The sequence below is a fragment of the Apostichopus japonicus genome, chromosome 4 (assembly GCF_037975245.1).
Source record: "Apostichopus japonicus isolate 1M-3 chromosome 4, ASM3797524v1, whole genome shotgun sequence".
Lineage (NCBI taxonomy): Eukaryota > Metazoa > Echinodermata > Holothuroidea > Aspidochirotida > Stichopodidae > Apostichopus > Apostichopus japonicus.
In genome coordinates, this window is record NC_092564.1 from 9,998,624 (window position 1) to 10,026,272 (window position 27,649).

Consider the following 27,649-nt stretch of genomic DNA (forward strand, 5'->3'; position numbering starts at 1 on the left):
GAAAATATGGATGAGATTGGAATGTAAACATTGCCTTGCATTTCTTTCATATGTAGCAACACTGCCAAGTGTCATCTTTCAATTTTTCAGAAAAATACTTTTTCTGGCGTCTGCGTGCAAACGTTAAACAAGCCATGCCCAAGTGTGCACCTTATATGTAACCCACAATTCTTTGTTCTGTCGGGGGGGGGGGGTGCTATTCTGTTCCGCTTTTTAACGATTTAATTTTGACATCCCTGCATGGAAGCAAGGACAGTAACAATATCATTCGAAAGTGGTAAATTATAAACTTGATAATATAGTCTGGATACCGTAGTGTCAATTTTCAAATGACGTCTTGTGAAGTGTTTATCACTGGAATCACCTACACTACAGGGCTTAACATTGCACTGTGACCAGAGAAGACACAGGGCGTGTGAGGGTTGTGGGGGTGGAAGAAGTAGACTGGGTTCAAGAAAGTCGACATTCTAGTATGTAGTACTTTTCTTATTGCTGTATGATGAAGTTTATATACTGGCAAAATCAAATACTCAATGTTTTCTGATTGTACTCCCCATTTTAATTATTTCTTTGCATGTATTCCCATCTCTTTCTGTCTTCCATCTTTGCTCTTTGCAGCTTGCGAGGACAAAGGTTGCTCGGTGAACGCTCACTGTAGGACAGATAGCCTAGGAGACTTACTGTGCATTTGCAATGACGGTTTCGTGGGTAACGGTGTAGTCTGTGCAGGTAAGGATGAATCTGACCAGTGTTTGGAGATAACAAGCTTCTCTCTTCTTGAAGCCCTATTATGCAGTTTGAAACCTCTGTTTGGTGGTACTCTTGTGTAGTAATTAATCAAGACTAGGTTCCCTTGTTTTTTTTTCTTCTTGCTAATAGTATTGTTTGATTTGTTTCATTCGTAGGGTTGAGAAATTAAATATATTTGAACGAAAACATCCCTGTTTGTCTACTTAAAACCATTAATCGGACGCAAGCAACTTAAACAGAAATTTGACCTCGACATGTAACTTTAACACACAGTGGACAACTATTACTAGACTCTGTTATACTGTGCGAGTCCAGCAACTGATGACTCCTGGTTTTTTCTGTGGAATGTGTCCTTCAAAAGGCTCTCTCTCCTGCGGGAATGCGGAAATACTTAAAATATGTAAAATACTCAGCCGACATTTTTGTTTTTTTTGGGGGTAAACTTAAGTTGTCAGGATAGCAGGATTATTTGCTACACAATAGTAATTAGAAAAAAGATTGTAGAGTTAGGGATCGGTTAGTTTGTGTCTATAATGGGATGCAGACTGGGGCTTTAAATACATCCACAAATGCCCGAACTGACCATGACCTGACTAATAACTCAACTGTTGTAGTGACCTACAGTAGCTTTTGATAATCGTGAAGACCCAATAGTCGTACATCAGTACCTGCATAGGTACGAAGCGTCTGATGAGCGCACACAAAGACTGTCTTCTGTTAACGAGCATGCAATGCTCATTTAGGTCACATGTATGCCAAAATTATTTCCCTTGTGATTAGTAACAATCGTTTTTACTTGTCCTTCAATTCTCTGTAAGAAACAGCAGTCTCATTCACGATATTGGAACAGCCGTAAAAAATAAGTTAAAAAATATAGATATATATATCAGTCAAATTCTACATAATTCAAATCTTTATTAGCAATTTAACGTATCGTGAGTATGTGAATTGAGTTTTCTCTATTTGCCTAAACTTTTCGTTCACATTTGTAGCGGCTTCCTCTTTTACTAAGAGATCAGTCCGACGGGAGACAGAGGCACAGCAGTATTTGTCATCAGTTATACCTCTACCAGACTCATTTCATGTGTCTGTTCTTGACAGAAAAGTCTTATATGTAAGTCTTTCAAAATTTTAAAGTTTAAAATTCTTCAAATCAATTAGATTCATTTTGAACAAGCTAAACATTATTATTTTTTTTGGGGGGGGGGGGAGGGGGCGGCGGGTGGGTGCTTTGCAAGAGCAAAATTCAGAACCAGTGATGTGAAGAATACATTTCTTGTCCACAAAATATGTATTCCTCATGATTTGGCAATTCTCTTCTGATCTTTCCAAATTTTTGAATTGTCTTTCCAAATCACATTTCTACTGATTTTGACCTTACATGAGTTTTTTTTTTCTCTTCATTTCTGTTGGTTTGACATTACTTGCCTATTATTAACTTACAACTGCCAGGGGATGTGACTAAGCTGATGTAGTCTGTGAAGGTTAAAAGAAAAGATCAAGATCACATAGCTTGTCTAACAATTTGCATTTGTCCAACTGATTTCTTCAAAACTTTGTTCCATGACAGAGATTTTTAAAATATCGAAAAATTTCATAGTTAGAGAGTGTGAACTTTCTATCCTAACATCTTCTGCAGAGGTGTATCTGATCAAAGATCCTGCTAGGATCGAAGCGTCAGGCAGTTCTAACTTTGATATATTTTGACCACATGATGTTTGTAGTAGAGAAGCGATTTGGTCAATTTTTCTTTCCACTTTCGTTTAGAATATTCAAATGTTTTCAATTTTATTAGAAAGTTGGCATACATGAACTACACCAAGAACTGTTTTTTTCAACACTTTTAATCTAAATGGATATTATAACCTTGGAAAATTATACAATTATGCTATATGGATCATATGGGAATAGCTTAAATATTATTATTATGATTATTATTATCATGATTGCTATCATTATTAGTATCATTTTTATTGTTATTATTATTATTGCTATTATTATTATTAGTATCATTTTTTATTGTAATTATTATTATTATTTTTATAATTATTAGTGTTATTATTACAATTGACTACCATGTTAGTTTCTAAATTTTGTCCTAAACAAACCATTTGTATATCTTGTTTGTTTTTCTTACCATTGTGCTCATCAGTATACTGATAATGGTGTAATAAGATTTGAAGATACAGACACAGAGGTACCTCCTGATGCAATGACATATGTTACTCCAGAGGAACTTGGTGACGTCGAACCACCACTGATAGCACCATTCTGGGCAAAGGACATTTATGGCACCGTCAGTCATCAGGTAAACAAGTACTTGTAATTCAAACAACCTCAATGTGTAAATTCTTTTCCTTTTAATATAATAATAATAATAATATAATAATAATATTTGCTTTTTATAAAGCGCTTCATACCAGCAATAGGTCTCAAAGCGCTTTAGAGACGTTATATTACCCCTGGTCAATGATAACCTGTCCCAGAGACAATCCCTCCAGTCGGCAGCAGTTATATACTGCGCCCAATGACAAGTTACCTCACAGGTACCCATTTAACCCCTGGGTGGAGAGAGGCAAATGAGATAAAGCATCTTGCCCAAGGAGACAACGTAATGAACTAGGCAGAAACGAACCAGCATTGCTTGGAGCACGAGTCCGACGCCTTAGCCAATTGGCCACCATGCTCTCACTTAAAAAAAAATTTAAATTTTTTTCCTTCCTGATTTCATATTTTCCGTTTGAAACCTTTTTTCATGATAACTATAAAAAAAAGCAACCTCCCGATTTGCAAAGAAGAAATATGGAAGGAAGAATTTTTTACCTTTGTGCTTGTCCAGTACTAAGTTGTTATTAATGGAGTCCTTATGAGGAGCAATTTAAAAGAATAGAATAAATTGTAGGTATCTATTCTCAGCTGCAAACCAAATATGCTGATGAGTACAATTGCTGCTTGTCAACAGCTGTCTCCAATATTAAGCAGTGTTGAGAATAATTGTATGTGTCTGTCTGTCTGCCATTTTGGTCCCAACTGAGCTTTTCATAGTTATGGTGACTAATATATTCCTCTAAGGAAGACCATACCGATGTAATATTAATTATTTCTAGTGTACATAACAATCCGTAGAAAAATTAGAAAAGAGGAACTGGGGGGGGGGGACAGTTTCAACTGGTTCAATTTGTATCATGAGCTATGAGCTATTATTAAAATAAAACTATCATTTTCTTACCTACTTTTGGAAGGTTAGTTTCAACTGGTTAAATTTGTATCATGAGCTATGAGCTATTATTAAAATAAAACTATCATTTTCTTACCTACTTTTGGAAGGTTAGTTTTAACTGGTTAAATTTGTATCATGAGCTATGAGCTATTATTAAAATAAAACTATCATTTTCTTACCTACTTTTGGAAGGTTAGTTTCAACTGGTTAAATTTGTATCATGAGCTATGAGCTATTATTAAAATAAAACTATCATTTTCTTACCTACTTTTGGAAGGTTAGTTTCAACTGGTTAAATTTGTATCATGAGCTATGAGCTATTATTAAAATAAAATATCATTTTTCTAACCTACTTTTGGAAGGTTATAAGAAGTGAGAGGTTAATGTGGGGAGGAGGGGGAGGGGGTTGATGGGCATGGGTGTCCACAACTTCGCTTTGAGAAAAAATGGAATGGTAAAATGAGTGTAGCTTCAAGCTGTTTTTAGGAATTTAATACAAAGTTCCTGGATCATACAATGGATCCTGGGTTCCAGCTCACCTCCAATTCCTCTCTCTTCTTCCTCAACAAACATGGCTAAGTATTATCTCTTAATTATCTGATTATCTCTTAGTTACTTTCTCTCCTCCTTTGTTTATGTTAAACTGTGGAAGGTGCAATTAGTCGCTTGAAAAAGTCTGGAAAAGTGAGGGATTGATTTTGCTATCGTTTCATTCTCCATTGTTTCAACCTTTGTATTAATGGTTTTTAGATTTACAACAACTCGGACGACCTGTTTGAGAGGGAATTGTTGATGAGGGTAGGTTCTAACGTAAGAGACTGGGATGACACCAACTTTGCCTCGAGTATCGCTTTTATACCGACGTGGGCGATGGTGATCTCTTGGGAGAATGTTAAACATCTCAATTATCCGTCTCTCGTAAGTTTATCCTTCACGTCTTGTTTGCCATTGCAGTAGATTTTATGAGAAAGTTTTTCAAGAAAAGATTTGAAAACAAAGTGGTGTATTAATTATTACATTTTGGTGTATTAATTTAAAATTTGGTGTATTAGTTTATTACATTTTGTGTATTCATGTGCATCTATATTATTGGATGGTGTTTAACATGTGAAATCACAATTAATATTTACATTAAGTTTTTAGTGATTTGTAATTTTCATTCTCCGATTTGTATTTGCAATATGTTAGTATGAATTGTGCTAGGTTTGACATCTACATAATTGGTTGATAAACTTAAAACTGATTGGTGAGATTGCAATTGGCATCCTCTCACACACTTGGCCATTTCAAGAACTATCCTGATTTTATCAACAATCGCATAACTGGTTGAATTGTCAAGTTTGGTGACATACAAAAGACAAAACCAAACAGCGATTGATTTAGATGTTGGAAGATATTGACATGATATTATCTGTCCCCTCCTGAAAATGTGCGATTGTAGGTGGAAGTGTTTTTTTTCCAATATCAAATTTAAAGCATTCTTTCCAAGATTATAGAGAAATGTGTAAAAGGTTGAATTTACCCCATTCATTATCCACTAAAAGTATTTCCACAATTTTTTCTAATGTGTTTTCCATTGATTTTTTTGTTTACATTCTTACTCTTTGTTTTTGTGTCTACACAGACAAATACTCTAGAATGTATCCTGGCCTCTGATGGGTCTCACACGTTCTCTGTGTTCAACTACCAGTCTGTGTACTGGCCCGTAGCAGAAGACCTTCAGCTAGGTATCGACACAGGCAGCACGGTCACTCAAATCAATGTGGAGTCCTTCAGTGAAACGATCACAACCAGAGATGGTATAGACGTTTACCAGTTGCATGAAGGTGTCGGCAACTCTGGCCTGCCTGGCCGTTGGTTATTCAGATTGGATTCGTACGATTCCAGCAATAGCGATGCAAAGGAAATGTGCGAAAACTACCTCTCTGAAAATCAGAATAATCCTTTAGAGTTGATGTATGTCAAGAAATGTCCAGAGCAGTTGTCATCCGTTCTGAGTATCCAATTCTATCCTTGTTCATTCGAATCCTTGGAAGATCAGGACTTGATTAACTTTGGTAAAAAAGACTTCTATCTCGTTTTGTATCGCTATTCAAATATTTTTTTTCTGTTGTTTGGTTGTAAAATGTTTGTTTTCTTCTTTGCATGTTGCTTTTGGCTGTTTTACAAACTTTTTTACAAAATTTAGAAAAGAAAAAAAAATAGAGAAAAGGTACAATTTACATTATTTGAATATTTAATGTGACTACATATAACAGCATTTGATTTAAAACTTTATGATTTTACATGAGATTTTTACTTTTCTACTCAGGAAACCCATCTAATAACTGCCTAACCCAGAAGATACTTAGTTCTTATCCAGAAAATTCACCCGGTTCTTACTGTGCTTATGATCAAGACGGATTCCTCAAACCTTTCATAAGCCGAGAAAATGTTTGGGACAGTTCTGTGGTCCAAAAATTCCCTCCTGTAGGAAGGACTTTCAATGAGGATCAACAAGTTGCATGGCTAAGTAAGTTTTGTTCATGTTAGATCATTTTTCTCTCAATCTGGGTTTGTGGTAATTTTTTCGAGGGAGCTGTGAGTGCAAAAAAAATCTGTAGTGGGAAAGTGGAATATACATATATATGTGTATATATGTATATATATATATATATGTCCGATGGACAGAGTGAAGTATAGGTGAGAATTACCCTAACCAACTAGGCTATGGATGCTGATTATATGTCCAGAGGTTCGAAACCGGTAAGGAAGGTCGTAATTTCACTGTAGGCGTTTGACACCTGTATCGAACAATACTAGTTCTGTTTTTGGTGACATATTTTGACTTACTCTAAAGATCAAAAATGATGATAACCAACTCGAAATTTATATATATATATATATATATATATATATATAATGTGTGCTACTTAGAGTAAGTTGCTCATACCCAACATTTTTGAAATTTGCAATACTGTAGCATAATATCGATCATCTTACAAGGATGTTTTCATTTCATTCTTTTGACTCTCTCATTACATCATTTTGTGACACCAAATTTTTTATGATTGCATCATCTTTAACATCATTATTTTTTTTGTGTGCAGACCAGGATATTGACTTCAGACATCAGTGCTGTGTCCTCTCTGGCAGCGATGATCACTGTGATCTTTATCAAGCTCTAAGACCCTCGCCATCTGAAGGTACAGGCAACGTCCGGTACGCTGCAGCTGGTGAGTAGCAAACAAACATAAAAAAAATAAAATCAATTTCCTTGCCACACACAAATCGCACACTAAAATCGTTCAAATTGTTACGGTCACATCAGTTTGACCTTTGACTCATAACTGCTGCATGTAAACCTGTGGACCTCGACTACTACGTGCACACATTGCCTTGTTAGTGTTTGATAAAAGTATTTATAAGCTGACATGCTTTTCTGTGATATTCCAGGAGCGACTCTAATGGAACTCCTGAATAGCCAACTTCTTGGGGCAAAATCTCAACCAATTAAAACCACTTCAAATTCCATATCAAGGAAATCAATTGTCATAATTGAAAGGGTGGAACAATGCTGTTGAAAGCTGCAAATCTAAAATGGGTTACCATAAATAAAGTTCCTTGTGCACATTGAATAGGGAAGTATATTTAAATGGCACCTTATGAATAATTTTCTTTTAACCAATCAATTTATTGGAACTTAGATGAGTCTAAGGTAATAAAGAAGCAACGTTGCAGCTCATTGTTGCACAAGAAAGGGCTATATTTTCCATGAGTTTTTGTTTGGACAAAAATCAGTAATCCAATCCTCAATTTCACCATCTTCCTATAAATATGTAACTCTCTGGAGCAAATTGTTCTGCTTCATAGGAGTCTATGGGGCAGGTCACTATGTCACGTTCGATGGCCTGCGATACTCCTTCAACGGCCTTGGAGAATTCACATTGCTGAGGATGGAGGAAGTGGGGCTTGAGATCCAAGCAAGGTCTGCACTCTACCAAGAGAGTGGTGCTGGTTCGGAACATGGCCCAGCAATAACTGCATTGGCCGTCGAAATTGATGATATCAGGGTAAGTTTTTATATTACTTAATAAAAGAATGCGACTTCAGTACGCGTGAAACTCATCAGTTTCAGAAGTAATATGTGACATCATTCCACTTTAATGTATACAGTAAACTCAGTTATGATGTCGCCAACTCTGGCCTGGAACCTGCTAGAGCTGGACTGGACCCAATGTAAGGTATTTCAGGGAAATACATAAATAGTTCCCTACTTCCCCCCCTCAATCTTCACTCTCCCCCCCCCCCCTCTTTGGACACTGGTTCTTGCGTAGTTATTCTATACTTTCAGTAAATACTACCTGAAAAAGCAGAATCTTATTCATTTTTAATCATCGTATAGGTTGAAGTTTACGTGGATGAGGGAAATAACGGCCTGCTGGTGAAAACGGGCGGCGATGAAATTCCACTTAGCGAACTGAGAGATGGTATGACGTTTTCATCAATTCTTACATGCTGACAGTTGTAACAATGTTTATATCCATACATATATATCTAACCTTGCAACTAGTGAAAAGTGTTTGCTGTGAAAATCCCACATTGATTTCATACCAATGTATTTGGAAATACGTTTGAAAATTTTGGCACAGAAATGTAAAGCCTTTTGCCCCATTTTACGAACAGTTTCTGCATGCTGTCAACACGGTAAGCATGACCACCATTCGTGGGAAACATGCACTATTTTTTTCACACTAATGCCTACTTTTCTGTTTCCTTTACTAACCCACCTGCATCTGTGGACACTACTGCAAGCTTGCAATCATTCATATGCATGTAGAGCTCTGTTCTGCTAAAAATGATTTCTTAGCAGGTCACATTACTTTAAGGTTACAAAATCAAATATGAACCCAGACAAAATGTATTCAAGTTTCTTAAATGTATAATACCCATCTCTTCTGCTCTTCTGGAGTCAACTTTTTGAAACTTTTCTTTTAACAGCAAGAATACTAACCTTTGACCTTTCTCTTTATTCCAGGGAAGCATTTATCAGGTCAACTGTTATTGTCGTGGGGTCCAGATGTTTGGGATGTTTCCCAAAATGCATTGGACATAGTTTTGCTGCCTACATTTTTGACAAACATCACAAGCGAGATGTATCTTCGCGTGAGCGTTGTTTCTCGTTCACTCTCGTGTATTGTGAGCATCGACGGCATTGCTATCGACAGGGGTAGCACGGAAGGATTGGCCGGTAAGAGACAGTGTCTGGGTTTGCTATTGGACATTTCCATCTACAAAATTTGCATCTAATTTATTGACCAGCCGCCATATGATTGTAAACTCAAGTGCTCTAATGGTCAGCACTACTTACCTGTGTGAAGACAAATTTGGCTTGACCACTGAATTAGTACACTGTGTGTTTAATCATGAATTTGTGCAGAAGAGCGTTCAGTATGGCTAGCATTACCGACTGGGGTAAATATTCAATCTGTCCTGTTTTGGGCCAAAAACGGGATTCGGGCGGTACTTGCTATCGGCAGGGAAGATCCTTTTAAGCAAACACAATGTTTCCTGATAGGTTGAACATGATAGTCGCAACCTTTCTTGTTAATTCTTGACAGTTAACTTGCAACAAATAGCGACAAGCACACCAATGGTGTGCATTACACGAATAAATAGTTCTGTAAAGCCTGTTGTGGTTTCTCTCCTTTCACCCCTTCATGCTACTAAAATACGTTTGTAGACAACTCATGTATTCATACATAATCCATTCAACTTTGAAGGATTGGTAACCATTGATCAGTTTCCTTTGACAAGAAATTTTTCCGTAATGTATTTCAAACCAAATCAATGAAAACTTCAATATGATAACTGCCGATTATTTTGACAACGTTTTTAATCTCCAAAACAAGTCTAAATCGACAAAGTAGTGAAATTGATGATCTATCAAAGAATACTGTACATCCATTTACAAAGTTTTAATTTTGATGAGCGATTCTTTTATAGATCATGTTACAATGACTTTTTAAAAAAAAAAGGTTTGAGATCATGTACAAAGAAAAATGTTCTCTTCTCCAGAAGTTTGTAAGGCTCTCTTTCTTACTTTTCATAATTATGATAATTTTTAACAGCACCACTCTTAAAGAATGATTGTGATTATGATTTCTATTCTATTTTTGAGGGGTGGGGGGGGGTGGGGAATGGGAAGGGTGAGAGAGGGGTATGTTTTAATTCAATCTTGACCATGCAAACCAGAGAAATGCAACTGGATCTTAACTAACTGCACCAACTCTGTCAACAAGGTTTATACTTCTCCTTTTAATGCAGTCAATCGTAATTTATTTTTAACCCGAAATTTAGGAGTGGCCAACGGTGACCAGTTGGATGATTTAAGGTTTCCAGACGGCAGGGATCTCACCTTTGCGGAGATGGATCAACTCACAGATGATTTTGTCCTCCAGTTTGGTCAGTCCTGTAAGTATATAGTATATAGTATATATATACTATATACATAAAGGAGTAGTTAGTATGGTACATTTTCAAGGGACCTTTTTATTAGTAGAGATCTAACCCATTAAATCGCATCGATCAGATCTGGCAAATCTAATTCATATACAATTTATTGAAAGATAATTTGTATCAATTTCGATTGTGAAACTAAGTTAAATGGTCTAAGGAATCACTGAATTTGACGATGGTTCGGATCAGCTTTAAAAGCCTAAATGGCAGGCCCGTAGCCAGGAATTTGCCAAGGGAGGGGCGAAAATGTAGAAAAATTATCAGAGCCGTAGATTTGGCATTGCGTACTATCTAAGCGTAGCGCCACCATGGTTGGTGGAAGCGTACAAGAAAATTTTGGCTGAAAATGTCTCCCAGATCGCTGGAAATGGCACTTTCCAGGCCTTGTAAGTTGCATCTTAGCATTTTCTCTTTTGAAATTACAAAAATATGCTCAAGGGGGGGGCAGCTGCCCCCTTTGCCCCCCCCCCCTTGGCTATGCGCCTGCTAAATGGACACAATATTTAGAACAGTACTGAAACATCTTGATTCATGGAACCTAAATTAATAATCATAAGTTAATATTAAGAGGTCATCAACAAAGCTATCTGTATTTCGTCTTTCCCAGGGAGAACATCCCCGGCTACTTCCTTGTTCCGATATGAGCCAACGTACTCCTGGTCTGATCACAATAGCGTCGACTTCAGACCGACTTTCTTTGAAGATCTAGAGCAGACAGAGTCATCCGAAGCTTCAGAGTTTTGTCAGGGCATCGCTGAATGTGTGTACGACTACATACTGGTAGACACAGCTGTCGCCTCTTCCAGTCGGAACATAAGGAGAGTGTTCGACAGAGAAGACCAACGCAAAGGTAAGTGGATAAATTCCCGAGACTGGGAGCTGAGTGCTGGATGGATAACAGAAGAGCATTGTGTCCACAACAAAGATACTGAAATCTCATGCACTTAGAATATAAGAACGAGACCAACTATACAGTACCTTATTACTACCTTATTTCTCCCCTCCATATCTTCTCTGCCTCTTCCATAACTCTCTAAAACCATCCTTTGACTTGAGAGGCATTCTTTACTTGAGAGGTCAAAGGTTTTGGGAGAAGGAGAAATGAGAGTTTTCTGAGTCACTTGACACATTTTGATTCATAGCGATATGAAAATTGGCTGCTAGATAAACTCATGACAGGGATTCACCCTATTTTGGAAGACTCACCAATTATGTCCATATAATCAACAGTGAACCATCCTCCGATGTTTTCTGGGATCGAGGAAGAAGTAAGCAGTGTCCCTTCAGGTCTGAATAATGAGGGCGTACTGTTAGTGGAGGTCGGTCGGAGGTATTCCTACCGGATCCTGGCCGAAGACGAAGACGGAGATGAAGTCACCGTTACTCTGGTTGGGTCGTTACCAGGGGCAACCATCAGTCAAGGTAGGGGCCCTTCAGACTGTTGCAAAGTATGTCAGTCTTTTGAAGAAGGGGAGATGAGGGAGGCGCCACAACCTACTGATAGGCAAATACCAGAGAAGACAAATGCTTAATAATTGCAATATTTAGAAAGACAATATGAATAATCATTTTCAGTCTAAACATTTCATTTATATAAAAAAATGTTGTCTTGGAGTGGGGGGGGGGGCAGGTGGGGATGGTCAATAGGACTTGATGATTGCTATACGCCATCAGTCTACTTATGAATTACTGAATTATTTATGAATTATGAATTATCAGTCTACTTATGAATTACTACTTATGAATTACGGGGTGGGGGGCGGGTGGGGATGGTTAATAGGACTTGATGATTGCTATACACCATCAGTCTAATGAATTACTGTGGTTGATTATTATGGTTGCGCGTACATTGCAGGTGGTGTTTTTAGTTGGACCCCAGACAGTACTGTACCGCGAGAGGTGAGACTAAGCATCTCAGATGGTCTGGAATCTGTCACCGTCCAGCTGCCCGTCAGGATCTGTGACTGCGATGGTGAATGCTTCTACAGAAGAGTTTGGGAGGAAGACGTTGGACGACAGGATTCAGTGGCTGTAAGAATTAGCCACTACTACCAGTTTTATCTTCATTGTCAATGGCATTGACATCATTGGATTCATGGTCGTCGTCATCATCATCGTCTCTGGTAGTATCAATACCGTGTTGTCATTATCATCATTGTCCTCGTTATCAAAACGGTCATTACCTTCACTGTTTTTGTCTCTGTCTGTGGCCCTCACCTTGCCAACAGCAATATTATCTCCATCATTACCACTGTCCTTCCCTTCTCTCCACTGTTTTTATTGTCATTATCAGAGCAATTGCCATGTCATCATCATCATCACCACCATCATCATCATCATCACCATCATCATCATCATCACCATCATCATCATCATCATCATCATCATCATCATCATCATCATCATCATCATCATCATCATCATCATCATCATCATCATCATCATCATCATCATCATCATCATCATCATCATCATCATCATCATCATCATCATCATCATCATCATCATCATCATCATCATCATCATCATCATCATCATCATCATCACCATCACCATCACCATCACCACCACCACCATCACCATCATCATCATCATCATCATCATCATCATCATCACCACCATCATCACCATCACCATCATCACCATCACCATCATCACCATCATCATCATCATCATCATCACCATCATCATCATCATCATCATCATCATCATCATCATCATCATCATCATCATCATCATCATCACCATCATCATCATCATCATCATCATCATCATCACCATCATCACCATCATCACCATCATCATCATCATCATCATCATCATCATCATCATCATCATCATCACCATCACCATCACCATCACCATCACCATCACCATCACCATCATCTTCATCTTTATCATCATCACCATCACCACTACCACCACCACCATCACCACCACCATCACCATCATCATCATCATCATCATCATCATCAGTACATGTATGAATCAACTTCTCATCAAACTCATCAAACTACAGACTGCTCATCAGACTACAGACTGCTCATCAGACTACAGACCGCTCATCAGACTGCAGACCGCTCATCAGACTGCAGACCGCTCATCAGACTGCAGACCGCTCATCAGACTGCAGACCGCTCATCAGACTGCAGACCGCTCATCAGACTGCAGACCGCTCATCAGACTGCAGACCGCTCATCAGACTGCAGACCGCTCATCAGACTGCAGACCGCTCATCAGACTGCAGACCGCTCATCAGACTGCAGACCGCTCATCAGACTGCAGACCGCTCATCAGACTGCAGACCGCTCATCAGACTGCAGACCGCTCATCAGACTGCAGACCGCTCATCAGACTACAGCCCGCTCATCAGACTGCAGACCGCTCATCAGACTGCAGACCGCTCATCAGACTGCAGACCGCTCATCAAACTCCAGCCTGCTCATCAGACTACAGACTGCTCATCAGACTGCAGACTGCTCATCAGACTGCAGACTGCTCATCAAATTTCCTCATATATTATCAATATTATACTTGAACATGGTTACAGTGTAACTTTGGTGTGACTGTGACTAGTGAGTCACATCCTAAGCTACTCTGTGTGGTCACCATGTGCCAGTCTTGTGAATGGGTCCATAATGAGTTTTAGTCAGAGTGAGTGATAATGCTAAATGTATTGCAAAAAATTACAATAGATGGGATGTTACAATTAAAACAAATTAAAAAACATAAACGGTTTGTAAAATTTATTAATTGAGCTGAAATTGCATTGAACTGTATTGTATTGTAATGGCATGTGATTTCTCTTTTCATTTAATTGTATTCAATCCATTGTTATAACACAAAGGGATATAGAAAAGAGATAAAGACAGTTTTTACTGTAGATATAACAAAAATGAATAAAACATTTTTACTTCAGAGTTGTAATGTTGGAATAAAGATTGCAGCACATATACAGAATTTTGGAAAATTTTCTATACTTTGGCAAGAATGTTTTCAACCTGTACTGATAATTATCATTTTAGATCCTTTTTATATCTCTCTTTAGTTGCCTAGCAATGTTACCAATCTTTCTTCAGACTACAATTATAAATATATCAGCACATTTTTATAGAAATTTAGGAAAATTTGTATTCTATACTTTGGCAAGAGATGTAGTTAGTTTGTGATTTTGGAAGTTTATTAACCTGTACTGCTAACTTTCATTTAGCTCCTTTCTATCGCTCTTTAGTTGCCTAGCAACCTCACCAAGCTTTCTGCAGACTACACATGAGTGACTTTGTGGACTCATTCTTATCTTTCAGAGGGTATATTGCAAGTGTTCCGATGGCTTTATCGATAAGTCTTGCTCTGCGGATGTAGACAGATGCTTGCAGAATCCTTGCTATCCGGGAGTCACGTGTATAGACCCTGGCAGACCGGAGCCGATTCACTGTGGCGAATGTCCCAGTCCTCTCATCGGTGATGGGTTCGATTGCCTCGGTGAGTCTGATATGATCACAAAGTACTAGAGATCACCAAACCTCCACAACACATGGAAAAAAATTCGGAAAGGAATCGTAGCAAACACATTTAAGAAGAACTTTGCGAAAGATTAGATTTTACTCACTTGATAGAGAACAAAGTAAAGAGAATGATGGGAATTGTTTTTCCTTAGTTCATTGGCTCACATCATTTACTGACCAAATGACTTTTTGATTTTCTCGAAATTTTGTTTTATATAATTTCCTAGTCAATCCTATGTTAATGAGTTTGCCTATATGTACATTTTTATTTTTTGAAGTTACGTAAGATATAAGGTTTGAGCTTTTACAAGTTGAGCAAAAAAAAAAACAAAAAAAGTTCTAGTGTCAGGAATCAAGTCAAGCCGTGGATACTGAAAATACCCAAATATGAGTGGCTGATCTAGGATTTCTTGAAGAGGGGATGAGGAGGGGAGGAGGGGGTCAGTTGGGAGGTTGTACCAGATGGCATATTAGCCTAGACATCAGAGTTACAACCACAAAAAAGCAGTGCATAAAGAACACATCTGTGGAAAGTAACAGAGATGGCAGCATGTCAAATTATTTCCACTAGTGTATCTTGCTTGGTCAATTTAAAACTTTTGTACCAATCTAATTTCAGAAGGGGTAGGACATGGAAATAAGGGAAGATATAGCCTGTCAAAATATGTTTACAGTCAATCCAAAATATTGTGAGTTAGGGACAAGATATTGAGATGAGATTTTCAATGAACAGTGTGGATTACTTTTAATTTCCAATACTTTAGTTTTGTAAATGTTTTACATCATTTGTCATGCACCATAACAACCCCTTGAAGGTCAGTTTGATGATGTCATAATCACTGCATTATTAGTCTAGGACTGGTACTTTAGTTCAGTAAGAGATTTATTAACATCTGATAAAATGTCTTTTCTTTTAATTCTAATTTTTCACTCAAAAAATACGAAAAATTTGATTATTTTCCAGACCTGGATGAATGCTCCAACCCTAGTGTTTGCTCTCAGATCTGCATCAATGAATTAGGAAGCTTCTCCTGCCAATGTCGCCCCGGATACGAGCTTCTACCAGACGGGAGAGGTTGTCAAGGTAAATAGGAGAGATGTCATTCTTTAAAAGATAAGTGAAGACAGCTTTCATGAAAAGCTAATGTGATAAAGAGGCCTACGATAAACCACTCACCCAAACTTCTTTTCGGGAGATAACCCTTTTTTGAGTAGCATTTTCATGCAATAGGCTGAAGACTTTAGCAAGTCTAAACGTTACATCTTACAGAGCCACTAGTGTTAGAACTCTTCATCTTTATCTCCCTTTTTAGAGAGGAAAAGGGAGATGGTACCTGCAACAATATTGCCCAAATGGATTTAAGTTTTCCAAGTTATATATCCTAAAAACTGATATTGTTTTCAGAAGTAGTACTCCTTATAGGTCAGCATGATCAGACCTACTAGTGGGACACGTACTATTACATCAAACATTGAAAGACAGTGCCATTCAAGTATAAATTAATACTTTGTTATTACAAATTATTAATTTGATATTACAAATTATTAATTTGTTATCACATTATAAATTTGTTATTATAAATTAATAATACATTATTAAAGATTATTAATTTGTTATCACGAATTAATAATTTATACTTGAAATGGCACTAACAGGCTTTCGTATATTTCTGCATCAATGTGCTATAATATTGTGCAGAGTACCAAGATTTACAAACTTTTTGTAGTTAATTGAAAGTAAAAGCTAAAAGGCAGTCCACTCCCCCGAGTTAGATATGTATCTTACATTGTTTGAAATCTGAGAATATGAAAGACGATCTTGATTAGTTATCAACAGAATTAGCAGGAAGCTGAGTTTGTATGTTACTCTAATAACTTCATTATCTATAGCATAGGGACTAAGTGAATGCAGTTCATAACATCAGCAGCCAATGTTATGTTGTTATTATTTTCTGAGATTGTAAGAGCACGTAACCTAGATCTAGGTGTCTGCAAACCTTAGCCTCTTACCCTGACCCCCCCCGTCCCCCTCCCTCCTCTACATGCCCACACCCATGCACACTTTATGTGTGTATGTTTGGACTGGAAAAGACCAAAACCCACTTTCTTCAGGAGAGGATGAATTTGTTTGAATAATTAAATGAATTACTTTGTTTCCTTTCTCAGATATCAATGAATGTGACAAGAGTCTCTGTCGTTCTAACAGTGATTGTCAGAACACGGATGGCAACTATACTTGCTCCTGCAGGCCTGGATTTAGACTACTTCAAGGATCCTCTCAATGTGCTGGTAATTTACTCTCTTCCATTCTTCCATTATATTCATTCAAATTCACTTTCAATAGTTTATAGACAAATAACCTCGAAGGTGCAAGCATCATCGGTATGGATCACTTGCATTCTTGTTTATCGGCTTTTATACGAGGCAATGACCCACACAATAATGAAAATGACAGTGTATCTATTAAAGCCAAACACACACTGAGTGAGACCTGATTCTACTCCACTGGAGTGGTAAAATGTTGGTTTTCATGTGCATTTTGGTATAGTAATGGTGCAACTAATTCAGTCATGTTTTTTTTGGTTTGTTGGCTTAGTTTGGCCGACTATTCTGTGTTACCCTTCCACTGGACTCTAATTAAAGTGATTTAACAGTTGAGAATTGTCTGTTATGTCTTTTGTTTTTCTTCTGAATTTTCCCAAGTATTGTAAACTATTCATGTATTCATGACCAAAATATTTAGGCCAAATAGTAATGTTGCAGGTCTATGAGAAGCTTTAGCCTGTAACTTGGAAGAATTGATTTTTTTACAGCTCGAACCTGCCGCACATTGTCAGAACCAAAAAATTTCTGCCATTTTAGGATTTTCATCTCTTTAATCTTTTTAGATATCAACGAATGTAGAATTAGCAACCTGTGTGGAGAGAACGAGATTTGCATCGATGACGTTGGCGGGTACCACTGTTCCTGCTTACAAGGATTCATCAGACATGAGGGCGTATGCCAGGGTACGGAACTATTCTAAATCAGAAAGAAGGGATTTTGTGACCAAGTTTGAAAACTGGATTATGAACTTGAACATATACAGTGTATTGTGAAGGTTTTAATAAGGCTGCCATTACACTCTGAAAAGGGATTTTGTGACCAAGCTTGCAAACTGGATTACAAACTTGAACAGTCAGTTTATTGTGAAGGTTTAGTAAGGCTGCCATTACACTCTGAGAAGGGATTTTGTGACCAAGCTTGCAAACTGGATTATAAACTTGAACATACAGCTGTATGGTGAAGGTTTGATAAATGCTGCCATCATCCTCTGAAGCTGATGTTTTGAATTTGGGTCTTATGAATAGTTACCTACTATTTCTTCTTTTGAAGTAACCCTTTGGCTGAATTAAGGTAGAATAAATTGCCTTGTTATGAGGTGTATTTTGAAACAGTTAACTCACTAATATTCTCCACTCTAATTTATCCGTTATTTGTTTTAGACTTGGATGAGTGCCTATCACCTCTACTGAGTGACTGCCACGAAGAGGCGATGTGCATCAACGAAATTGGGTTTTATCGATGCAAATGTAAGGACGGTTTCGAGGGTAACGGAGAATACTGCCGAGATAGAAACGAATGCGCCATAAGTCCTTTCTTCTGCCATCCGAGGTTTGTCTGCGTCAATGATAGAGGGGGCTATAGCTGCTCTTGTCCCGATGGATTTGCCGGCAATGGGGATGATTGTTATGGTAAGTTATAATAACTCTCGGAATTACTCTGTTACACTCACCATACAGGTTCGGCCTGAAAAATTTTGCATTATCAGATCAATATGAATGACTGTAGAAGACATAAATAGTTGATAAAGTAGGCCAAGCAGAAAATCCTTTTCAGTGTTATTAGTTGTGTGAGGGTGGGGGGGGGTGGTGGAAGAAGTAGAGAGGAAAGTTGAGGGGTGGGGGAAGTATTATTTCTAAGACATAAGAAGCAACACCTGCTTCCATGGTCATATACCTGCTTCTTAAATGCCATTGATGCTTCTTACAGGACATGTTCGATAAACTGTGTCTCAACCTCTTCAATTTCTTTCCTTTTCAATTACTGTATTAACAGATATCGATGAATGTGCCCTTGGTACCCACACATGTTCCGACCACATGACCTGTCACAACAGAGTCAGTTCGTACACCTGTCAGTGTGAAGAGGGATACATCGCAGATGTCGATGGCGTCTGTCAGAGTGAGTCATTTGATCAGTTGGTCTTTCAAATGTATCACCATTTACCAATACAGTTTGCCATGCCAATTTTGGACTTGAACCAATTTTCTGTGGCCCCCAAAGGTTTTGAAAAGGCCTAGCAATGCAATCCAGCTATCAAGGGAGAACATGGAACGCGTAAACTTTGGGGAGTTTATGTACAAGACCTACTTGTGATTGGATATTTCAACATAACTGATGGACAATGGCCATGCAACTATCTGAATTGTATTTGCTAAATAATGTCATATGTTCATTTCTGTCAATGGAGTAAAGTTGCGTCCGTGCGTCGTGTACAAAGTTTCACTGTCGTCCACCAGATCAATTTCACGAACACCCCTGATTCTATGATACCATGCACTAGTTAACAGCCCTCGGTAAGATTTGTAAACTGTGAAAGTTTGTATATTGTTATATTAGCCATCCATTTAAATGGTTGCAAAGAAACACTAAGATAAATCATAAGTTAGAAATGAAAACATGTTGTTGCCTAGCTACAATCCTGAAATTCCAGAATGTGACTGCCGTGTTTTTTTTTTTTCTGCTACAGATGCCAATGAGTGCCAGCAACAGGAATCTGTCTGTCCACCAAACAGTCGTTGCATCGACACTGAGGGATCCTATGATTGCGAATGTCAACCTCTCTATTTTAAGCACGAAGGAGAGTGCCTCTGTAAGTTAACAAATTTGATTTGCTCCATATACATTGCATTGGAAGTGTCTTCTCCCCAGAAAAGACTCAGGACAATCTAAACTCACAACCATATTTCTCTGCAATTGCTAATGTTTGCGCAACGTGATGATCAAGGTTTCTCTTTCATAAATTCTGTAAAAGTAAGTTGGCCTGACGTTTGGTTCCTAGCAGGATCTTCTTCAGAGGCTAAAAGATCGAAACGTCAGGCCAACTTTTACCTCTACACATTCTCTAATACACAGGCTCTTTAGTGGATAAGCAGTTTGCTAACAGTTTTGTTTTTATTTGTCTTTTATAAATTGTTAGATGAACAGTGATGTCAGAATCAGTCCATTACTGTAACAAACTAGGAACTTGACTAGAACACTTTTAAATGCCACAATTTCTGATTGTTCTGATAGGGTATTTTGATGGGGTATGGATCTTCAGATAGGGTATTCTTTGTTCTGATGGAGTGTTATTGTTTTGATGGGTTGTAATTAAACAGGTACAAGTAAGTAGGGGTATGGAAAATTTGTAACAGCTAGAAAAAGAGCATAAGATACTAACATGTTTTGTTGTAAGTACCCCATATTTCCCTGTTGAAAAGTAATTTGGTCATTAATCTTTCCTCATCAATCACTTTTTATCCTATTTTGAGCATTAAATTTAATAAAGAGTATGATCTCTCTTAGGCATTCATTAGGCATTCATGTAATTCCTCTGACACATTGCTCAATGATATGCGCTTTTCTTCCTCGTTGCTATGGTTTCCTTGTTGCTGTGGTTTCCTCGTTGCTATGGTTTCCTTGTTGCTATGGTTTCCTCGTTGCTATGGTTTCCTTGTTGCTGTGGTTTCCTTGTTGTAGTTTTTATAACGCACTGCTCATCCAGTCCTTCTTGTCAGGAACAAATTTGTGGGGACAACGGCTGCTCATGCCCTGACGGGTTCTACCTTGACGAAGACAGCCAGAAATGTTTCGGTAAGGCCATTAAATATCACTCGTTACATCCTTCATGACATTCACCAATTAGTCATGGTGTTGTCCTCTAAATTTGAGTAAAGCTACAAGTCTTCCATATGCAGGTTCCTATAGCCTACAAAATATCTTTACATATCCAAATTGGTTATCATACACAATTACTCACCCCAGTGAGAGATGAATGATTTAAGTCTTGCAGCAGTAAAAATGCTTCATTATTTGACTCTCTAGCAAGTTAAGATGATAATACTGATGACCATTAATGTTGTTTGTAGTTGTTTACAATGAAAGCAGGTCCATGGCCAGTAACTCTGAATTGGAGAATGGGAGCTGGGGGGGCACAAACAATTTGAAGGAGGGGCACAATACTTATGTCATGTAACTTGTCTGCACAGGTGTCAGGGTGGGGGATGCCCCACTCTGCCCCAACCTGGCTATGGGCCTTCATGAAAGATTCCACTTTTGTTTGTTGCATTAAATGCAGCATCATTGGAAATCCCCGAGTCGTACTGTTTTGATTCAGCAAAAGTGAAATGTGAAAGTTGATCTTCTTTTCCTCACAGATGAAGATGAGTGTCGTCAAGATGTGGATATTTGCAATGATAATGCTGATTGTGAGAACATTCCAGGTGGTCATAGATGTACCTGCAGAAAAGGATATGTTGAAACTGCTGAAAGTTGTGAAGGTAATTGGCCGATTATTACCTATTTTGCCTTTAGACGTGAAGGCCGATAGTTACCTAACTCTCCTTACGATGGTAGTAGATGCCTAATAATGTCCTTCCTTTTCTCCTGACAGCTAATTAGTACTTCCCAATGATGTCGGTTGTCTCCTTGTGAAGTAAAATATGCCAATTTATAAACTAGTTTGCCAAACAAGTAGCCAGTGATTACCTCTTATTACCTCATCTGGTGATGGTAAATCCATAATAACTTCCTACCTCTTTCCTGTAAAAGATAAAGTGTCCTTACTCATCATGCTCCAGCTCTCCATGTGAGGGTTAGTAGTTGGTTCTAGCCTAGCCTACCTCACTGTGTGATGCATGATGCTAAGTACCCAATATGTACGAACTGTGAAGGTTGTGTGAAGGTAAGTAACCAAATGAATGGTAGCCCTCCCTCCTTGTTGTGAAATTAATAATAGCCAGTGCTTACCTGATGTACCCTCTGAAGGTAGGCAGACAAGTGGGGATCATGCCATTTTGGTGATATGTTAGACAGGAGTGGGCAGTCCTAGCTCACCATATGACTAGGTGAAATACTAGGTAATGTTAACCATCACAAGCAAAGTCAGCCATGTAGTTGTGGTCTCTAAAAGTTTGAAGGACTTCTTCCCCCCATTCCCTCCCCTCCCTGTAACCGTTACCCTCCCCCCCATACCACTCTTTATGTAGTTGATGCAGTGTTTTCTACACACTTCTTCAGTGCTATGATATCTTTATCCTGATTTTACAGATGACATCAATTGTGGGAATGACGATGCATGCAGCCAAGAGGCCACTTGCTTGGATTCAGAGGGAACGTACACATGTGACTGTCAGGACGGTTACCAAGGAAACGGAAGAATTTGCGTTGGTAAGAAAAATTTGTAACAGCATTTACAGATATTCACACAGAGGACTGTATAAAACTTCCCAAAGAAGTGACAAAGAGAGTTTACAAGTGATATGAGGGCAAGGAGTTTTAAAGTGACTAGATAGATAGTTCAAATACTTACAAGAGAGTCTTAGATGCATTCAAAATGGTGTACCATGTCTGTATGGAGGCTTCATTGCAAACGTTAAAACATCATTAACCTCAGAATACAGGGGATTTGGTTTAAACTGCAATTAAAAAACTGGGATATTTAAAATAATAATCTTCAACAAGTTTGTTGAATGTCATATACAGTATTTCCTTGTCAACAGCGCATGAAGGGGGCGGGGGCAGCGTGAAGGGGGAGGTGGCAGGTGGAAGAATGCTGCTGTTTGCTCAAATAATGAATGAATTTCTTTCCAGCCCCAAGATTATATACTTTACTGTAATGTCATACCGAGGACTTGAAATTTAAATAAAAAGACTATTTGCCTGATATTAATTAATATCAGACAAATAGTCTTTCTATTTAAATGTTTAAACAGAGGGTGATTACAGTAGTTATCGCTAGTACTAGCAACAGATTTAACAAATACTTTTCAAGAAAATAAGTCTTGAGTAGCTCCAGAGAGGTTTTGTGAGGAACCATAGAAATCTGCTTAAATTTGCTGCAAATCTTTGTAGGATGATGAAAATAAATCAATGTATCTCATTCAGACGGAAAAAGGTAACATTTTTCATATTATTTTGCACTCATTGAAACAACTATCTATGAATTCAAATCAAATTTGAAAATAATCCCTATTGAAACACGTTTTGAATAGTAAAAGAAATGTCATTTTTTAAATGAATATAATTCAATCAAAATATTGTATCTTTTCAATGTTTGGTGTAGTTCAAACGAAGATGCATAATTTTTATGTTTCCATTAAACATGGCGCTCTACGTATCAATGGCTCGACAACTTCTCTGGAGTTTAATCAGATCAGCTCTAGGAAAACCTAAGTTCATAGTTTGCCGTAATAACTCCCCACTTCTGTCTCTGAAAATATCTTCCTTCTCCTTGAAATTTGCAGACAAGAAGGATTGCCAGGAAGACGATGTTTGTTCAGTTAATTTTATTTGCCAAGAGGAAGAACCTGGATTCAGCTGTGATTGCCCTGATGGCTTCCAAGTCATCGAGGGCGCCTGCACGGGTAAAGATTTAACTCATTCATCATCTGACGTCAAATTGCTGCCGTTTCCATGTCATTATTTCTTTGTTTTGTTTTGTCTTTTGTTTATTTATAATTATCCTTCCAGCAGCATCCTTTTCATCTCTTATAAATAAATTAGATGATATTTTTTTTTAGCCATTTCCTAATTTCTTTGGAAAACAGTTTAGAGGTAATTATTTAAGGAACTTGAAATTTTGCTAACTTTGCTGGCACATGAATAGTCACTGTGAGGTTGGTATTTTGTTGTCTTGTGCGGCAAGTGTTTGGGGAAGGAGTTTGATGTTTTCAGCCCAAACAGAAATGCTAACACATTTTCAATAAAGACAAGAACTGCAATTGCAATATCAATGCCTTTTGCAATACTTTTAAGTTGCATTAAATGGATTGTAGTCTGTCCTAGCATAGTTGGCATTATATTTAGCATCAAGCATTTAGTCAGTCCCTACTAATATATCATAGTGTATATATGTCATAGTGTATATAGTGGACATGTTGTCAGCCTCAAGAAACTGCAATCAGGGATCTTCTACTATGATTATTTGATTTTGTGAATCCCTTTTTCTTGATAATGGTGATAAAAGTTCATTCTAACTTTAATATAGATTCTAGCTTCACAGCTTTTTTCTCCATTCAGTTTTTTAAATTTCTTTATATTTTATCATAGATATCAATGAATGCGATCTTGATCCTTGCCTGGATGAAGCAACATGCTACAATACCGAAGGGTCCTTTCACTGTCAGTGTCCAGGTGGGTTCCAAGGGGATGGCCGGCCGAGTGCCTCTGGATGTCAGGACATCGATGAATGCCAGACAAGGACTGCTAGATGTCCTGCTAGGTCAGATTGTGTCAACGAAGAAGGCAGTTACGTATGCATCTGTCAGCTGGGGTATGAACTCATTGGAGAACTTTGTGTTGGTAAGTAATTCTAAATATCAAATTAATATTTCTACCCCATTACCCCCACCGCCTCTCAAACACCTTCCCCTACGCAATGTCTCCGAGCTTTGGTGCTTATGACCAAGCTATGAGGCTAATGACCGAGCTATGAGGTTAATGACCGAGCTAAGAGTTTAATGACCGAGCTAAGAGTTTAATGACCGAGCTATGAGGCTAATGACAGAGCTATGTGGCTAATGTTCGAGCTGAGAGTTTAATGACCGAGCTGGGAGTTTAATGACCTAGTTATGTGGTAAATGACCGAGCTTTGAGGTTAATGACCGAGCTATAAGGTTAATGACCGAGCTATAAGGTTATTGACCGAGCTAAGAGTTTAATGACAGAGCTATGAGGTTAATGACCGAGCTTTGAGTTTAATGACTGAGCTAAGAGTTTAATGACTGAGCTATGAGACTAATGACCGAGTTATGAGGTTAATGACAGAGCAATGAGGTTAATGACCGAGCTTTGAGGTTAATGACCCAGCTAAGAGGTTAATGACCGAGCTATGAGGTTATTGACCGAGCTTAGAGTTTAATGACCGTGCTATGTGGCTAATGACCGAGCTATGAGGTTAATGACAGAGCTATGTGGCTAATGACCAAGCTAACAGTTAAATGACCGAGCTATGGTGTTAGTGACCAAGCTAGGAGGTTAATGACCGAGCTATAAGGTTAATTACCGGTACAAATTGAGGCAACAAAACAACAAGCAAACAAACTAAAGCAGGAACATTGTTTAACTTGAGGGCTTTTAATTGTTTCAATGTATGAAAGATGACCTTGTTTTATATGAAAGATAAAAATAGAAAACCTGAGAGCAATGAAGTTGATACTCGATGTTATTATAATATAGAAGACATGCCAGGTAATGTAGCAATCATTTTAATCTAACACTTTACCATGTATGATAGTGTGTTTCTGACAGCAAATCGTTGCTTCTGGTGCTTGGGATAATTTGAAGAAATTACATGAGAGCTAAGGAGTATTTCAAGTCAATCTCTCACACACTTTGAAACAGATATCTTCAAATTAGCTCAGTTGATCAGTGGACAGACTGTCAACAAATCACAGTCGATGACTATAAAACTCAGTGGTGTTGCTAGGGAACATTTGTGATGTATTAATTCACATCATTCTTCCTTTCTGCCTCTGTTGTTTATTATCACAGACATTGACGAATGCAAGGACTCGAGGCTACATGACTGTGCCCTGAACTCCTCCTGTGTTAATATCCCAGGGACGTTCACCTGCCAGTGTAATCCAGGATTCTTCAGTTACATCAGTCTAGGACAAAATGGAATCTGTGAAGGTAAAGAAGTGGTCAATTATATAACTATAAATTGGCTGTACACTTAACGAAAAGGGGATGGCATATAGTTTGCAAGTTTTAAAGACTTCTGGTTTTTAAAAGGAGTCTGTAATTATAACAATCATCAATAGGATCATTACTTTTCTTTATCTTTGTCCCATTTGTTTGCAGATCTGGGCTAATTTGAATATATGCAAATGATGCTGCATGAATATTTCATATATTGAAGCCTCATGCAAGCAGATCAGAAAAATTCAAAAGTATTTCTGTTAGAAGTATCTCAAAGTAGAATGAATATATTATAACTGTAATAAAGTTTGAAGCGTTGAATTATTTTGGTAAAATTTTCAATGAGATTATAAGGATTATTTTTATTTATTACCAGAGCCAAAATCATTTATCCTAATACATTTGGTTTTCAGATATCGATGAATGTGCGCTGGGGGTTCAAGACTGCTCGTTGAATGCTGAATGCAACAATGTGGCTGGCAGCTTTATTTGCACCTGTAAGGAAGGTTTCCACGGAGATGGCAAAACTTGTCAAGGTAACACGATGTGATCAGGAACGTTATAAATAGCCATTTGCATTAATTTAACAGCGAGTAAGAATCATTGGATTTATCTGTTGATAGTCTCAGACAGCCTGTGACCAAAACAACCGTAATGCAGTTATCAAGATTTGAGATGTGTGAACATTTTCTGATACAAGTATAGATTTTAAAGGCATAATTTTAGTCTTCATATGTTAAAGTCAAAGAAAAACATAAACACTTATCTAAGTACTAGTAATGTCCCTGTTGCTATTCCTGGTTTCAAGATAATCAGCTTTGAATTATGCTGAATCTCCCGAACGTACCTTTGAAGAATCAATTGATGAACGCGATTGGCTCCTCAGTGCAGGTCTAACCTACTAATATAGCCATTGTATCATCACTTGTCTAGTTCACAATATTACAATACCTCGAGTTTTCTTACAATGTAATTCTCCACAATCGCATGCATATCATTTGGTGAATTGCTGGGAGAATGGGGATGGGTACATTAACATTATGAACTATTGGAGAGTTTAAATGTCACAACAATTGATCGTCAGACTTATAACTATCATGTTAACATTTGTAGATTCACCTGAAGTCCTTGACGGGTTATTCCATTAAGTACTGACGATGTATCTTTAACAGATTTCAAGGCCTGTCCGCCATGGATTCCAGCCTTTCTTCGCGCTTTCTTCATAATAAATATTGGTATTTTTGTCCTTTTCTTCTGCTCTTTAGATGTTGATGAATGCGCCACGAGTCGGCCATGCTCTCAGCAAGCACTTCGAAGTTGCATGAACCGGGTTGGAAGTTACAGATGTATTTGCCAGATTGGCTACTATGAAAATAGTCAGGGTATTTGTTCAGGTGAGGAAGAACTTACCTAATTCCTAAGATTATAATTGGACAGATTTTTGTTAAAGTTTGAAAAGTTTTGCATTTAGAACGAAAATTTAAAGAAAAGTTTAGTATAAACTGTGCACGGATAGAATTGTATCTGTTTTGTAAAATAAATGAACTCTGTGCCTGTTGTGTCAATTTTACAAAATAGATCAGCCTATCATACACACATTTAAGTAATGATTGTTTATTATTATCAATTTTTCTTAGAGTGACCAGGGTTTCATTACTGATACATTGTTTTTTCAGGATTTGCTTCTTTAACATAGTTATGGTAATGCATGTATGTATGCAGTAATTGA

At 37.8% G+C, this 27,649-nt stretch overlaps 1 protein-coding gene across 1 annotated transcript in view; it reads left to right on the top strand.

Annotated features, from left to right (window-relative positions):
* The window catches only part of LOC139966404 (uncharacterized), a 97,334-nt gene that overhangs the window by 54,433 nt on the left and 15,252 nt on the right, over positions 1-27,649 (top strand). The window contains exons 23-51 of the mRNA XM_071969354.1: positions 619-729; positions 1,743-1,864; positions 2,903-3,058; positions 4,721-4,888; positions 5,595-6,027; positions 6,282-6,482; positions 7,060-7,185; positions 7,823-8,022; positions 8,355-8,439; positions 8,988-9,200; positions 10,310-10,423; positions 11,076-11,318; positions 11,699-11,890; positions 12,324-12,499; positions 14,773-14,950; positions 15,938-16,057; positions 17,140-17,262; positions 17,862-17,981; positions 18,459-18,707; positions 19,072-19,197; positions 19,766-19,888; positions 20,758-20,871; positions 21,435-21,557; positions 22,327-22,446; positions 23,523-23,642; positions 24,328-24,579; positions 25,771-25,911; positions 26,334-26,456; positions 27,186-27,314. Of these exons, the coding sequence (XP_071825455.1) occupies positions 619-729; positions 1,743-1,864; positions 2,903-3,058; positions 4,721-4,888; positions 5,595-6,027; positions 6,282-6,482; positions 7,060-7,185; positions 7,823-8,022; positions 8,355-8,439; positions 8,988-9,200; positions 10,310-10,423; positions 11,076-11,318; positions 11,699-11,890; positions 12,324-12,499; positions 14,773-14,950; positions 15,938-16,057; positions 17,140-17,262; positions 17,862-17,981; positions 18,459-18,707; positions 19,072-19,197; positions 19,766-19,888; positions 20,758-20,871; positions 21,435-21,557; positions 22,327-22,446; positions 23,523-23,642; positions 24,328-24,579; positions 25,771-25,911; positions 26,334-26,456; positions 27,186-27,314 (4,701 nt within the window). The remainder of the gene's footprint in view (positions 1-618; positions 730-1,742; positions 1,865-2,902; positions 3,059-4,720; positions 4,889-5,594; positions 6,028-6,281; positions 6,483-7,059; positions 7,186-7,822; positions 8,023-8,354; positions 8,440-8,987; positions 9,201-10,309; positions 10,424-11,075; positions 11,319-11,698; positions 11,891-12,323; positions 12,500-14,772; positions 14,951-15,937; positions 16,058-17,139; positions 17,263-17,861; positions 17,982-18,458; positions 18,708-19,071; positions 19,198-19,765; positions 19,889-20,757; positions 20,872-21,434; positions 21,558-22,326; positions 22,447-23,522; positions 23,643-24,327; positions 24,580-25,770; positions 25,912-26,333; positions 26,457-27,185; positions 27,315-27,649) is intronic.